Below are 13,576 nucleotides of genomic sequence, written 5' to 3' on the forward strand. Positions count from 1 at the left end.
TATATGTTTTGATGAGTTGTTAATTCCAAAGAAACTCTTTCCCACACATTCTTCATGAAGAATATTTCATTTCAGAAAAAAACCACATTTTGCAAAGCTACCTTGTTTTTCTTAATGCTTATTATTGTATAGACCAGTATTCAAAGGCGTAAATGTGTTTGGGCTTGCCCATATGAGCAGTTATGCATGTGTGAATAGTTGGGCCTATTAATATGCATGAGGTTATTCCGTATCATCCGTGCAATTCTACTGCCGAGTGTCATTCTCGAGAAGGTAAACTTATACTTTTCATCTATATTACTTCTCACCTTGGTATTTGTTATTTCTTACTCTCACAAACTTAGAATTAGGAAAACGTATTATCCTTTAACTATTCTAATGTGTAAATTTAGAATGAAGTTATTTGTAATGGCTATCTCCTGCAGTCTCTACTCAGGGTTTGAGAAAGTATTCCACAGATTTTAATGTGTATGAGCAACTTCAGCGTGGTTTTTTTTTCATGTTCATTTTAGTATTTTCTTCTTGTTTTGCCATATTTCTTGTGACAGAGTTATACAATATCTCACCACAATGGGAACTATATAAATAGGGATAATAATGAATTAGTTAAAAAGAGTTTGTAGGTATGCCATATGGATGTGTATTATTACATGTATATAATAACGTATTAAAATTTGATACCACAGTGTAACATGACAACACTGGGGTGAAAAAAACTTAGTAATGGCATTTTATAATGGTTTATTTGTGGCAAACTTGGAGGCAAGAGATACTTTGTTAATTACCATGGCTATTTTTCTTTTTTTTTTTTTTTCCCCAATGGTTTATTTATATACCTTTTGTTTCACACACTTCTCAAGCTAGTTGTTGCTGTGATTGTCAGTAGTTTAGACTCAGAAGTCAACTAAGGCCATCTGTTCTTTCAAAATGTGATTTGAAGTGTAAAAGGGGATGTTGTCATCTCAAACTACTGTCTTCTTCATTTGATGCAATAAAATTTAGGGATATATTTGTTGCTGTTATGATTGCTTGCTTTCAATTTGTATTATGCTTTGTTTATAAAACTCATTTTGTTGTACTTAACCATCAGTTGGCGGTTAATATTTGTTTTAGTGTATGTTTCAATGAGAACCTAAAAATTTCCCACCTTCTTCTCACTCAGTGAACTAATTGACTACTTAAGTTAACGTAGAAATGCCTATGCCTGCATGTGCTTTGCTTTTCAGATTTTTTTTGCTTGCTTTTTTTCTTTTTTTTTTCTCTTTTTTTTTTTTATGTTGCGAAGTTTTATACATCTATTTTCTCACCTGCCGTATCCTAGGGGGCTTGGAGTACCAATAATACAGTCAGCCCACCTTCCTGGTCCCCAGACATTTCAGAAGGTCGGGACATTTTTAAATCCAGACAGCTTCCTGGCAGTGCCATTTGGAGCATCAAAGTGGTAAATAATTTGAATTTATTTTCATGTATCCGTTGCTATCTTTCTGCTGTAGAGACTAGTGATGAAATTCTGTAACTCACAACTGAATTAATCTTCCATTCTATTACTCTTTAAGGCCTTTAAAAATTACTGAAACTCTGGAGCTTTCAGGTTAAAACATGTATGCTTTCCAGAGTGTGCAGTATGATGGCATTGCCCTGATTTTCAATGGCAAAGAATAGCTTGTATTACCAATTTTTTGTGTGTGTTGAATACCTCACATTTTATGGTTGGCTTTACATAGCTGTCAAATTAAATTACGTGAGAAGGAAAATGTACTTAAGACTGGCAGTAAGGTAAGCCAGGCACAGAAAGGAGCAGAATTCTGAAGAGTGGCTTGAATTTGTTGCTGTGGAGAAATCTTGCATAGTGGATTCAAAGTGACATCATTTTTAGCTTGTGGGGGAATAAATAACAACTTTCCTATCTGATTAGATGGAGCAAAGCTTGTATCCACAGTGACATTTACCATTAAAAACACCTGAAGAAACTAAGTGGAATTATGATTTTAAAATAAAGGCAAAAAAGCTAAAAGATGAAATTCTGACAAATAGCTGTAACTTCCCAATGATTTATTTTCATCTCACTTTAACCCTCATGCTAATTTTATTTTAATTTGACATTAGCTTAGCTTTTGCTGCTTCAAGCATTAATTTTCAGCTTAATATTCAGCATTAACATTGATACAAGTATGTGCTTATTCCTGTTACTAGTTGTGTGAAAATAACAATACTGATACCTTGTCTGAAATGGACAAAATAAGAAACATGCCAGAAGAGTTTGCATCTTAAAAAAATTGATGCTTGTATGTCCTGTGTGTGCATACGTATTAACTCCATATATATGTAAGGACAACATTTTTTGTTTCACCTTAGTACATATAAATACTTTAGCCATCAATAGCATCCTTCCTTTCACTTCCTAAATAGCATTGTGTTACATTACCTCTTTGTTTAAGAGTAAGTCAATTTGATTTTTCTTTCCATTAATAGATGGGTGTTAATCAAATTTTAACATTGGGATGGTTGGATTCTCCCTTTAATTATGACCATTAACTTCTATATCTTCTTTAAAACAGGAGTTGGCATATTTGAAAAATAGTGTTGCTATTATTGAGCCCGTAGTGCTGCTTTCCATCCAGGAAACTCCTGTCTCTGTCAGTAGAGACTGTTCATTTCTGTTGGCAACACCATCCCCAAGGAGCTTTGTGGTTCCGTCAACATTGTTTTATTGAGTAAATGTTTTGTCCTGGTATTAAAAATAGTTTCCAGCAAACGTTTGGATACAGACACCGTATCTAGATACTTTGTGGATGGAGTTAGGCTGTATTAGGAGCTGAGATTATTCACAAATTTGAAATGCAATAAATAATCTCAGTGCTTATTTCATAGTAGAAAAGGTGCTTATTTGAGTGTATACCATAATTATTGTCATTTTTACAGACTAGAGGCTCTGAAACATGTTGTAAAGGTGTCTGATGTACCAGCCAGAACTCAGGGACATTGTCAATATGTTCTTTTTCTCTCTGGAAAAATATTAAGGAGGATTAAGGATCCTCTTTGTGTTTAGTTCATTTTGAAATTAAAAAAAAAAAAAGGAAATTCAAACTAAACCACAGTATTAATATCAGGTAATTATTATTAAAAACATGCTTGCATTTCCACAGTTAATTGTAGTTGAACATACTGTAAATACTGCAGAGCACACAAGACTGCAATTGTTGTATGTCTGCATCTGAAATAAGGAAGGGGGAAAAAGAAGCTGTCTAAAAATAAGTCATTATTTTGTAAGAAAAACATTGTATTATGGGAAGTGTTGATCTGAGTGTAACTGATAGAATTAATATAAAAAGCTCTCTCTGTATCTGCTGAATTAAGAGAGTTTGGTGGAGCTAGCTCCTGCTTCTCTTTGGGAGCAGGATTGAGTCCTAATAAATTCCAATGTTTGCTTGATTATTGATAGTGTAACGAAAGCATCTATGATTGCAAGTAATCAAGTGTCCAGACCCTATTCAGAAGTCCCATGACTGTCTGAGCTGACTGTTTAAAAAGAAAACATTCCTTCTGGCCTAAAATGAATCATAGAATAGAGGATATTTATTTTGCATACTTTGTGGGGAAAAAAAATACGTTTCCATATTTGCAGTTACTCCTGAGCAGAATATAAACATTTCTGGTTTTGGCTGCTTTCTCACTGGTGATAAAGGTGATCATGATATGTCATGTAAGTAGTTAAATGTATTTCACAATGATTTATGCAGTGACTTAATGACTATGGCCTAGTGTGTTCATATTCACTTGAAATCATAGGGTGTTTTTTTACTTATGTTTTTTCCTAGAAGCACTGAACAAGTTTGAATCCCATATAACAAAAGAACTTCAGGTTGCATTTAAATTGTTATCTTATATTGAATAGGGCCGTGGATCAGGATTCCCAGGGAAGCGGAGGCCACGTGGCGCAGGTCTTTCAGGAAGAGGTGGCAGAGGTAGATCAAAACTGAAAAATGGAGTTGGGACTGTAGTCATTCCAGGGGTAAGAACATTTATTTTTGAGTCGCGTTGCAGTCTGTTAATGTGACATAATTTTATTCATCTATAATTCTTGTATTAAAATACTGTATAAAACCAAGGAGCACTAAAAAGCAGAGGTATTTGATAAAGCCTGGCTATTACTAAGTGTTTGTGACAAAGAACTACAACACTGTAGCTTAATGGACCTGAAGCAATTTTATGCTGCTTTTTCCACTTAAAGGGACAACTGTTGGGAGTCTTAGAGTACTCCTTCCGTTTCCTCTGGTGGAAAACACATGGGGTAAAGGCAGCACTCACTGGAACAACACAGAAGAGGAGAGCGAGGCTTGTGCATAAGAATGTAACAGCAGCCATAGCAGATCAGACCAGAGGTTCTTCTACCCAGGGGACCAAAACTGAGTGCTGGGGGAGGAGTGCAGAAACAGAAGAGGTATAGAGAAGGAGACACTTCAGAACCTTGTGGCTTGGGGACTTGCTGAACAGGAGGTAGTATCTTGTCTTGGGCAGCCTGTGTTGGAGCTTTCTTTCATGAATTTGTCTATTCACTTCTAAAACTTCTGGAAAACATGTTAAACTTTTTTAGTTCTACAGCTCATCAGCCTGTTGTTTTAAATTACTTTCTGGTTTCATTGCCTGTTCCTTAGTGCTCTTACAGAAGAGGCAGTGGAGAGTTGTTTTCTATTCACTTTCTCCATCCATGCCACTCAGTTTCTATAGATCGCCGTCCTTTCTCCTTCTTTTCCACTGTTCCCTTGCTAGTTTGGAGAATCCCAGCATCTTGAGTTGTTCCTTGTATGGAAGCTATTCCATATTTTTATCATCCCTGTCAGTTGTTTTGTCATGTTCAATTTTTGATATTCGGACTTTCATCTGCCTTTTTATAGCCCAGCACTCAGCTTTATGAAGTTCTTGTTCAGCTCTCCATAGTTGCTTTTTGTTTTTTATTACTCTGAATATCTTAATACTGTTGGCAAGCTTTGTCACCTTGCTCCTCGCTTGATTTTTCAGATTGCACACAAGTGTGTTGGAACACCACGGCCTATTAGCAGACATCCCTATCAGATTTCCACTACTGCTATTCTCCAACATAGAAAACTGATAATTTATTCTACTCTTTATTTTGTGTCATGTCAATATAGGGACCTTTCCTCTAATTCGATGTCAGTTTACCTTTTTTTAAGGAGCATTGGTGAAGGACTTTGTTACCAAATTCTTTTGGCAAAGTAAGTTATGTCAGTCAGATTTCCCTGTCCCCAGGCTTGCTGACTCCTTCAGAGAGCTCTGATAGATCCTCATTTACCATAATTAAAGCTTCCTTGACTCTTTAACAAAATATAATATCAATGTGGCTGCAAGTTCTCTGTTATGATCAAATGTCCAATATTCTGTAGGACGGTACATGGCTTCCTCCCAGAAACCTTTGATAAAATGGTAGTTATATTTGCTGTCTCCCATTCCTACAGCACTGAAGTGATTCTAAGTTCACTGTTGCTCACTGTAATTGATAGTTAAGCTATTTCATACTTGAAGTCCTTTTAAAACTCTTAAATCTTATATAGTCCTGGTCTTCTCCTCATAAGAAGAGGGATTTTGGTATGAAAAACTGTTGGAAATGTGGACTGCAAAAAATCCGTAGTTTTTCTCCTGCTATGGACTTGGCTTCTTTGAACGTTTCTTTTAAAGTTTGATTATCAATCAGCCCTGCAGATTTTGAGAGGCATCCTGTTCCTCATGTTCAGAGAAGGACTTACTCATTTTTATGTCTTTATGAAGTAGTTCCTCAGACTCTTCTTTAGACCTGCGTTTTTGTGTTCTTACATACAATCTGTTTGAGTTTATACAGCATTGTGCCACTTTTTGCTGCCTGTGTAATAATTTCTTGGAATACTCTGTGACTGTGATCTGGTAAAGGAAAAAATGTCTCTATCATTGCTCCCTTTTAAAGCTTTGGATGGTTAAGATTCATAAGCAAATACATAATTTTAAACATACAGGATGAGTTCCACTCAAACTAGTCATAGGTACCTTAATGAATTGGAGGCTTTCCATAATTATTTAGTCCTCAGTACAGGAAAGACATGGACCTGTTGGTGTGAGTCCAGAGGAGGGCCAGAAAAATGATCAGAGGGATGGAACACCTCTCCTATGAGGAAAGACTGAGTTGGAGTTGTTTAGCCTGGAGAGGAGAAGGATCCGGGGAGACCTTACTGCAGCCTTCCAGTACTTGAAGGGGGCTTGTAAGAAAGATTGGGACAGACTTTTTAGCAGGGCCTGTAGCAATAGCACAAGGGGCAGTGGTTTTAAACTAGAAGAGGGGAGATTCAGACTAGATATAAGGAGGAATTTTTTTATGACAAGGGTGGTGAAACACTGGAATAGGTTGCCCGGAGATTTGGTAGATGCCCCATCCCTTGAAACATTCAAGGGCAGGTTGGACAGGGCTCTGAACAACATGATCTAGTGGAAGATGCCCCTGCTTATTGCAGGGGGCTTGGATTAGATGATCTTTAAAGGTCCCTTCCAACCCAGACCATTCTATGATTCTATGTTAAAAAGCACAAAATTGTTCTTCAAGGGAAGCTGGGTTTTACAGAACAAACTCAAAAATTTTTGTAACTGAACAGAGGTTACTGAGTTTGGTAAATTGCTATAAATACAAAATGGACATCACTCTCTACCATTTCCTATAGAAATTTGATCCTGTGACTCATCAAGTAAATGGCAGCTTCAGAGTTCTATAGCAGAGATGTGTCTGTCTTATGGTAGAGTAGGTAAAGGTAGCAATAGCAAGAGACCAGCCTTTTGCCAGATAAATGTTTGAAATGGGAGTATTTTTAGCCCCTTTGCACAAACTGATTCTTACTCAGTGTGGGATCATGACCAGTGGACAACTACACAAATCTGGAAATATCTTGGTATGTATTGGGAATGGGGAAGAAGGTGGCTACAGGTTAACCCAAGCTGGGACATGGCTGGCATTAAGCAAGCATCAAAACTGCAGTGATTCAGTCCTTCAAATTCTGCTCTTTTGTATATGCAAGCAATTCCAAGAACTTTGTGGAACCTGTGGAGATAGATGCAAGGGAAAAGCTCTCCCTGAACGTATGAAGAGGTGTTTTGGGTGTTTTTTGGTTAATTAGTTAGTTACAGCTGCAGTGCTCTCAACCATACAGTAATTAAAACACGTTAACAATATACTCCTGTTTAAGCTGTTTCTCAGTAAACAGTGATTTTCAGCAACAGTCTATCAGAAGGATTCCTGTAGCTGTTCTAACGGTATTTGCATTTGTCTCTAGACTGATGTTTGGATTTGTAAAATATTTAAATTATTATTTAAACAAAACTATTTGTGTAAGACTTAAAATGTATTTAAAATCATACACATTTATAAAATAAAAACAGCTGGTAAAACAAAGTTACATTTCTCTATCATGCATTTGTTCTTTTATATAGAACTGTGTGCTCTTATCTTACAAACATTCATGGCTGCTACGGGTTTAGAGGGTAAATAGTTAGGCCTGTTAATTTAAATTCATGGATAGCAAATTCTGCATAGCAAGACTTGCATGAAAGTCAGAACACAGTTGAAGTCTTTTTTTCTTCCTTTTCTTTCTGAGAAGCTATATGTACATGTATACACTGAATTAATAAAGAGCAGGGTGGAGTAACAGTCTCTTAATCAAAAGGAGAACGACTCTCTGCAGTAAGAGCTTATGGATTGAGATCAAACCAGCCATTTCAAGTTCAATGCAAGTTTTTACGGGCAAGATAGATAAGCCTCATAAAGAAACTGCTTACAGAGAGTATATTAACTATTGAAACTTTAGAACTCTCACTTATTCCTCTAACATACTTTTGGAACATTAGTTAAACCACATTTTAGGCAATATGGGACAAATTACATTTCTGCGATTGCTCTTCGAATTAACACTCAGAAGTGTGTCGCTGCAATTAACTTTTTGACAAGAAGTTCAGTGTTTATATGTAGGTAACAGAGCAGACTGGTCACAGTATGACAATTTCTGCTTAGTGAATTTTTTTTTTTTTTTTTACACTACCTCTTTCCTTCCATTTTAAAGTGCAATGGGGTAATGTGTAAAGAACAAAAGAGGGGAAGAGAATGTAAAGTCTAAAACTGAAATAGTGATGATGCTTGCACTGACGTGAAAATGTGAATTAATATAGTAATTTCTGATGAAGGTAGCTTTTTATGAAAGTTCGTATGGTATGAATAAGTATTTGCAAAGCTTGTATTCTCTGGTACTACTAAAAATTAACATTTAGAAAATAAGTTTCATCTTGTCTCATGTCTTAAATAGTAAGCATATCACATTTTCTATGTGGTGTATTTTTTTTAATAGGTCACAACTATGGATATTTCATCTAACAAAGATGAGGAAGAAAACTCGATGCATAATACAGTTGTCCTCTTCTCTAACAGTGACAAGTTCACTCTTCATCAGGTTAGGATAATAGTTACTGTGTTTTCATTCTGTTTCTCTGCTTTTAATTAGAAAAAAGTAAATGAATGTCCTTGTTAGGAGTTAAATTATACAGCAAGCTAGTTGGATTTTACAGTTACATGTTTTCAGAATTTAGTGTCTGGCATGTGTTGAAAATCTGCTGTTTTCTATCATTTCAGGATATGTGCGTAGTATGTGGGAGTTTTGGCCAAGGTGCTGAGGGCAGGTTGCTTGCCTGTTCTCAATGTGGTCAGTGTTACCATCCATACTGTGTCAGTATTAAGGTGAGTGCTTTTGTTACATTAAAAAATCACTTGATTACACTTTTTTCATATTGTATTTTAATAGCACTATGCTGCCTTTGGTTTTGTGGTAATTAGGGGAGTCATTAACTTGTTAGATATTCATCAGCTAATGTGACCATTATTTGTATGTGACTTGTGAAAGACTTTAATTAAATGTCATTTTATAGTATGCATTGCCTCAAGAGAAATTAACCTTTTTGTAATTTCACAACCATAAATAGCACTGATTATCCAGCAGTTGGTTAAAATAACAGTTTGAGATATAGGCTTAAAACCTAAATACAAGCAGAATTAAAAGCAAAGAAAAAAAATTGTACTGCATCTTCATTTACTAGGGGCATAAGGTTTAGTTGATTAAATTTGTCTGTTGGCTGTCAGAATTGACAGCAGTTGGAGTGGTTAATTAATACATTTTACATTCATTAGTCTAGGAGAGAATGTGTGAAAATTAAATTTGAGTGGTATGAGATGACTTAGCAAGCATATAATAAGCTATTTACTGCAATATATACACCATATACTCTTTATTATATAAGTACATCTATGTAAAAGTGGGATTTTTTTAAACATGTTACAAAACTTTATTTTAAATGTACTTTATGAAACGCCATATGCATATTTCATGCAACTATAATTTGACTTTGTGTTTATATACTGCTCTTACATTATATATTAATTACAGTAAATTAGTTGTTTGCTTCAGGTGACTAAAACCCCAGTACTGGTTATCACAGATAATTTAGAAAAGATACAGGATTTGTAATGACCTGCATCCTAGCTTTACTACATAGCTGAAAAAAAAAGCAACCATGTCTTCTCCTTCATCCCTACAGGACCAGCTACTCCTATAAGGAGTAAACTGTCCTACATGTAGATCCACTGCAGTGTATATTCCTTGGTATGCTAGTTTGTCTAAAAAATTATATTCTGGAACAGTATCAGATGTCAGTAATGACAGTTTCTTTTTGTTTAATCCATTCCCATTTATTGAAGCTTCAGAAAGTCTAATGGTTAAACAGCTAATTGTAATGTGGGTAGCGTGCACAAAAGAGCATCTGTGCTCCACTAGCCAGACCTTAATTTGTACAACGATCATACAGAGCAGTTTTCAAATAATTTTCACCTTGCCATTTGCAGATTACTAAAGTGGTGCTCAGCAAAGGTTGGAGGTGCCTGGAGTGCACAGTGTGTGAAGCCTGTGGGAAAGCCACAGATCCAGGGAGACTGCTTCTCTGTGATGACTGCGATATCAGCTACCACACATACTGCTTAGATCCACCCCTGCAGACAGTTCCGAAGGGAGGCTGGAAGTGCAAATGGTGTGTTTGGTTCTGGGGTCAGGAATATTGACTCCTGGCCTCTTTTGTTCCTTTTTGTCACTTCGTATTTGCAATGTCAATTGAACTGTAATAATGTTTTACCTGTATTTAAGTCAGGTGTATTAAACAAAGCAAACAAAATACTTTTGATTTTTGTTTCATTCAATTATCAATTTAATAGGGAAACTGTTATCTCCTCTTAATACTGTTTCTTCATGCCAAAACCCAAGTAAGTAGAGGTGGACAAAATTTTTCTTTTGAAACTCTTAGCCAACAAAAAATCCAGTTTACGTTCATTGGAATGTTCATTCTAATGTTTAGCTGGAAAAATGAATGGGTGCTTCGCCAAACTGTTCTCAAAATAAAACCCTCTGAAAACCATTTGTTTTATTTGGGTGAAACACAAACAGACTAGACCTCTCTCATGGTTAAGTCTCCATATCTCCAAGTGTATGGCAACTGGAAGCAGGAACTCCTTTGACCTGTTGAGCTGTTACAATCACCCGTCTGCCTGTTTTTGCAGATTGAAGGGAATTCTTACTTAGGAGCTTTCTTTAAAAAGTTTAAAAACTGTTGGCAATGTTCAAAATCTAAATAATACCATTTTCATTCAATTAAAATATTGTTTGACCTGAAATGAATTCTACCCCCACCCCACCATGGTTAGTGATCTAAAACTTAATTACTCACCCAGTTCTAAGTAGGAGGGTTTTAAAGCCACAAAATAATCTTCCTGTGAACTGAAAGTAATAGATCATTTTGTCTGTTCTGCAGGTGTGTTTGGTGCAGACACTGTGGAGCAACTTCTCCAGGTTTAAGATGTGAATGGCAAAATAATTACACACAGTGTGCTCCCTGCGCAAGTTTGTCTACCTGCCCAATCTGCTATCGCACTTACAGGGATGAAGAGCTTATAATTCAGTGTAGACAATGTGATCGGTAAGGATTTCTAGTATTTTACAGTTTTTTCATGTTTAAGGCTTATTTTAATTTTTTTCCCCTAATGTAAAAGCGTAAAGATGAAGGGAATGGTCTTGTGGTAAAGAGCACTGGATTGAGTCTCAGAAGTCTCTTATTAGTTCATTCCTAGTTGTACCACAGACTTAACTATACGACTCTGGGCAAATTAATTAATCACTCTGTGCCTCATTTTCCCCCTCTGTAAAAATAAAACTAATTTACCTTGCAAGACTGTTCTTGTGAGGTTAAATCTAGATTACATTGCATCAAGTAAGTAGTTAAAATGATTGCAATATAGGAAGAAAATTATAATACTAAGACATATTTGCTTACGGGACATTGTTTTATAGAGAGTTCCTTCCTGTGAAGAGAAATAGGTAATCTGATACTGTATATACAGTATTTAACGCACAGCACCATAGGGGAATGCTATATATAGAGAACCTGATTCATCATTTCTCCCTGAAAGAATTTAAACTAAACAAGTATTTCACATTTACTTGGACCATATACTGATATTTGGGTCTCCTAAAACACCACATATTTCCTTTAAATTGTATTTTTTCCCCCACTTAATTTCTAGATGGATGCATGCAATCTGTCAGAACTTAAACACAGAGGAGGAAGTGGAAAACATAGCTGATATGGGTTTTGACTGTACCATTTGTAGGCCATACATACCACCAACAAACGGTAAGAAGACAATTGAAACCAATGGCAGGATTGCACACTGCAATAAATAGGTTTGGGAATGTGTTATGGTTCTTTTCTCTGGTGGAGATTTGGCTCATGGTAGAAGTAAGATTTTTCATGTTTATTTTAAGGGCCCTTCTGGAAGTGTCCTTGTCTCTTTCGCACCCTCTGGTGATTGGCTGCCAGGCCAAAGAAAACCTAGCAGGGGGAATTCTGGGTAGATTTATTGAAGATAATTTGGGTAAACGACTAAAAGCATTTGGTATTGAAAGGGTAGAAGGCATCTCACTTTGTCAAGTGGAAGGAAGAAAGCCCAGTTCTCCACAGTTATTAACTACAGAAGAATCTGAAAATCAATTCTAAGCAGGAAAACTTCCTATATTTTGATACTTTGAGGCTGTCTGAACCAGCAGTAGCTGTAACAACAGTCCATATAAGCATTTTTCCCCTCCTCCCTCATGTTTTATTAATGATACTCCCTCAGCTCTCCCAGTATTTAAGACCAGTGCTTCCCTCCCTCGCTGCAGTCTTTAAAAGAATTTGCCATACTTTCCTGCTCAGGAGTCGTCACTTTCTTGTTAGTTGAAATGTATAGTTCTTCCTGATGAACTTTGCTCTTCTCCGTACATGTTATTAGTGAATATAAACAAACAAACAAACAATCCAACTTCCTTGTTAATCTGTATTACAGTTCTATAGCAGTGGTACTTCAGGAGCTGAGTTTACTGCAGTTTTCCTCTTTAAATGCAGCTACAGCATCTGTTTCTGTATGATGGTACTGGTTAATGTTATTGTGAGTGGCCTGTCAGCAATTAGATTGGTCTGTTACATGATTTATGGTCTTGCTACAAGGGTGGTATCCCAGGTCTGTTTTCTCTGCATGTCAGCTCATGGGAGTTTCTGCTTCAGTCCGCTACTTTAACAGAGCATTGACACCTATACCCATTTTTAGTGTAATAGCACATTAAAGTGTTCGTGTTAACCCTTTATTGGGGGTATCATGAGAGTGTGGTAGGAGGAAGGTACAAGAACTATGCAGATGTTTCAAGAAATAACCCATATTCACCAAGATGTCAGTAAGATTTGTTTTCCTGATCAAGATTGAAGATATCATGAGGTATGTGTTCAAGAGGTCTCCAAGAAAAGTTCAATAGAGCATCTGATGTTCCTTTACACTGGCATGTCCTCATAACAGCGTGGCAGTAATTTTAACTTACTGACGTGACCTTGGAGGTTTATATACTCCCTTGTCAACTACGCATGGTTGTGGAACACTTCCAAGTATCCCACTTTTATTGTTATTAGAAGAATGACTTATGCTTATGTATTTCTACAAGTCACTTCATTTTTGAGATCTGCTTTCACAAATTCAGAAAGAGGATTTTTAAGTGGGAAAAACAAGAAACTTGCAGCTATAACACAGACTTTTGTTTATTTTGATAATAAGCTTTGTGCACTTAAAACAAAAAGGTCCAAGTAAGAAATACAACTTTTCTCTTTTGAGCTGGCAGAGCTACCTTTTAGAAATAATTAAAGCCCATAATATGTGAGATGGAACAACTTCACAAGATGGTATCAGATGTTTTACTTCCAGGCATAAGCTGGCCACTGAGTTAGTCTTTCCCGCGCACCTTCATGAAGTGTTGCTTAGGTTAGTCTTTGGAAGAATAGGGACCTGTCCTGCAAGACCTGTTAGGGAGTTCGCAAGCTTTCTTTGCAGGTTTTTTTCACCTTTTTTTCATAAGACAAGTTTCCCTGCTTATGCTTTCATGTTTTGACTCAGTATATATAATACCTCTTTAACATGTGTACATTTGCACAGTTG

General features: G+C 36.3%; 1 protein-coding gene across 11 annotated transcripts in view; it reads left to right on the plus strand.

Annotated features, from left to right (window-relative positions):
* The window catches only part of KMT2C (lysine (K)-specific methyltransferase 2C), a 181,190-nt gene that overhangs the window by 104,464 nt on the left and 63,150 nt on the right, over positions 1-13,576 (plus strand). For 9 of the 11 annotated variants that reach the window (XM_010586059.1, XM_010586023.1, XM_010586032.1 and 6 more), the window contains exons 14-20: positions 1,322-1,441; positions 3,896-4,012; positions 8,373-8,474; positions 8,654-8,758; positions 9,917-10,098; positions 10,873-11,037; positions 11,642-11,751. In XM_010586059.1, the coding sequence (XP_010584361.1) occupies positions 1,322-1,441; positions 3,896-4,012; positions 8,373-8,474; positions 8,654-8,758; positions 9,917-10,098; positions 10,873-11,037; positions 11,642-11,751 (901 nt within the window). The remainder of the gene's footprint in view (positions 1-1,321; positions 1,442-3,895; positions 4,013-8,372; positions 8,475-8,653; positions 8,759-9,916; positions 10,099-10,872; positions 11,038-11,641; positions 11,752-13,576) is intronic. The other 2 variants (XM_010586083.1, XM_010586091.1) reach the window with 2 other exon arrangements.

The sequence above is a fragment of the Haliaeetus leucocephalus genome, unplaced genomic scaffold, assembly GCF_000737465.1.
Source record: "Haliaeetus leucocephalus isolate CR32 unplaced genomic scaffold, Haliaeetus_leucocephalus-4.0 Scaffold0, whole genome shotgun sequence".
Taxonomy (NCBI): Eukaryota; Metazoa; Chordata; class Aves; order Accipitriformes; family Accipitridae; genus Haliaeetus; species Haliaeetus leucocephalus.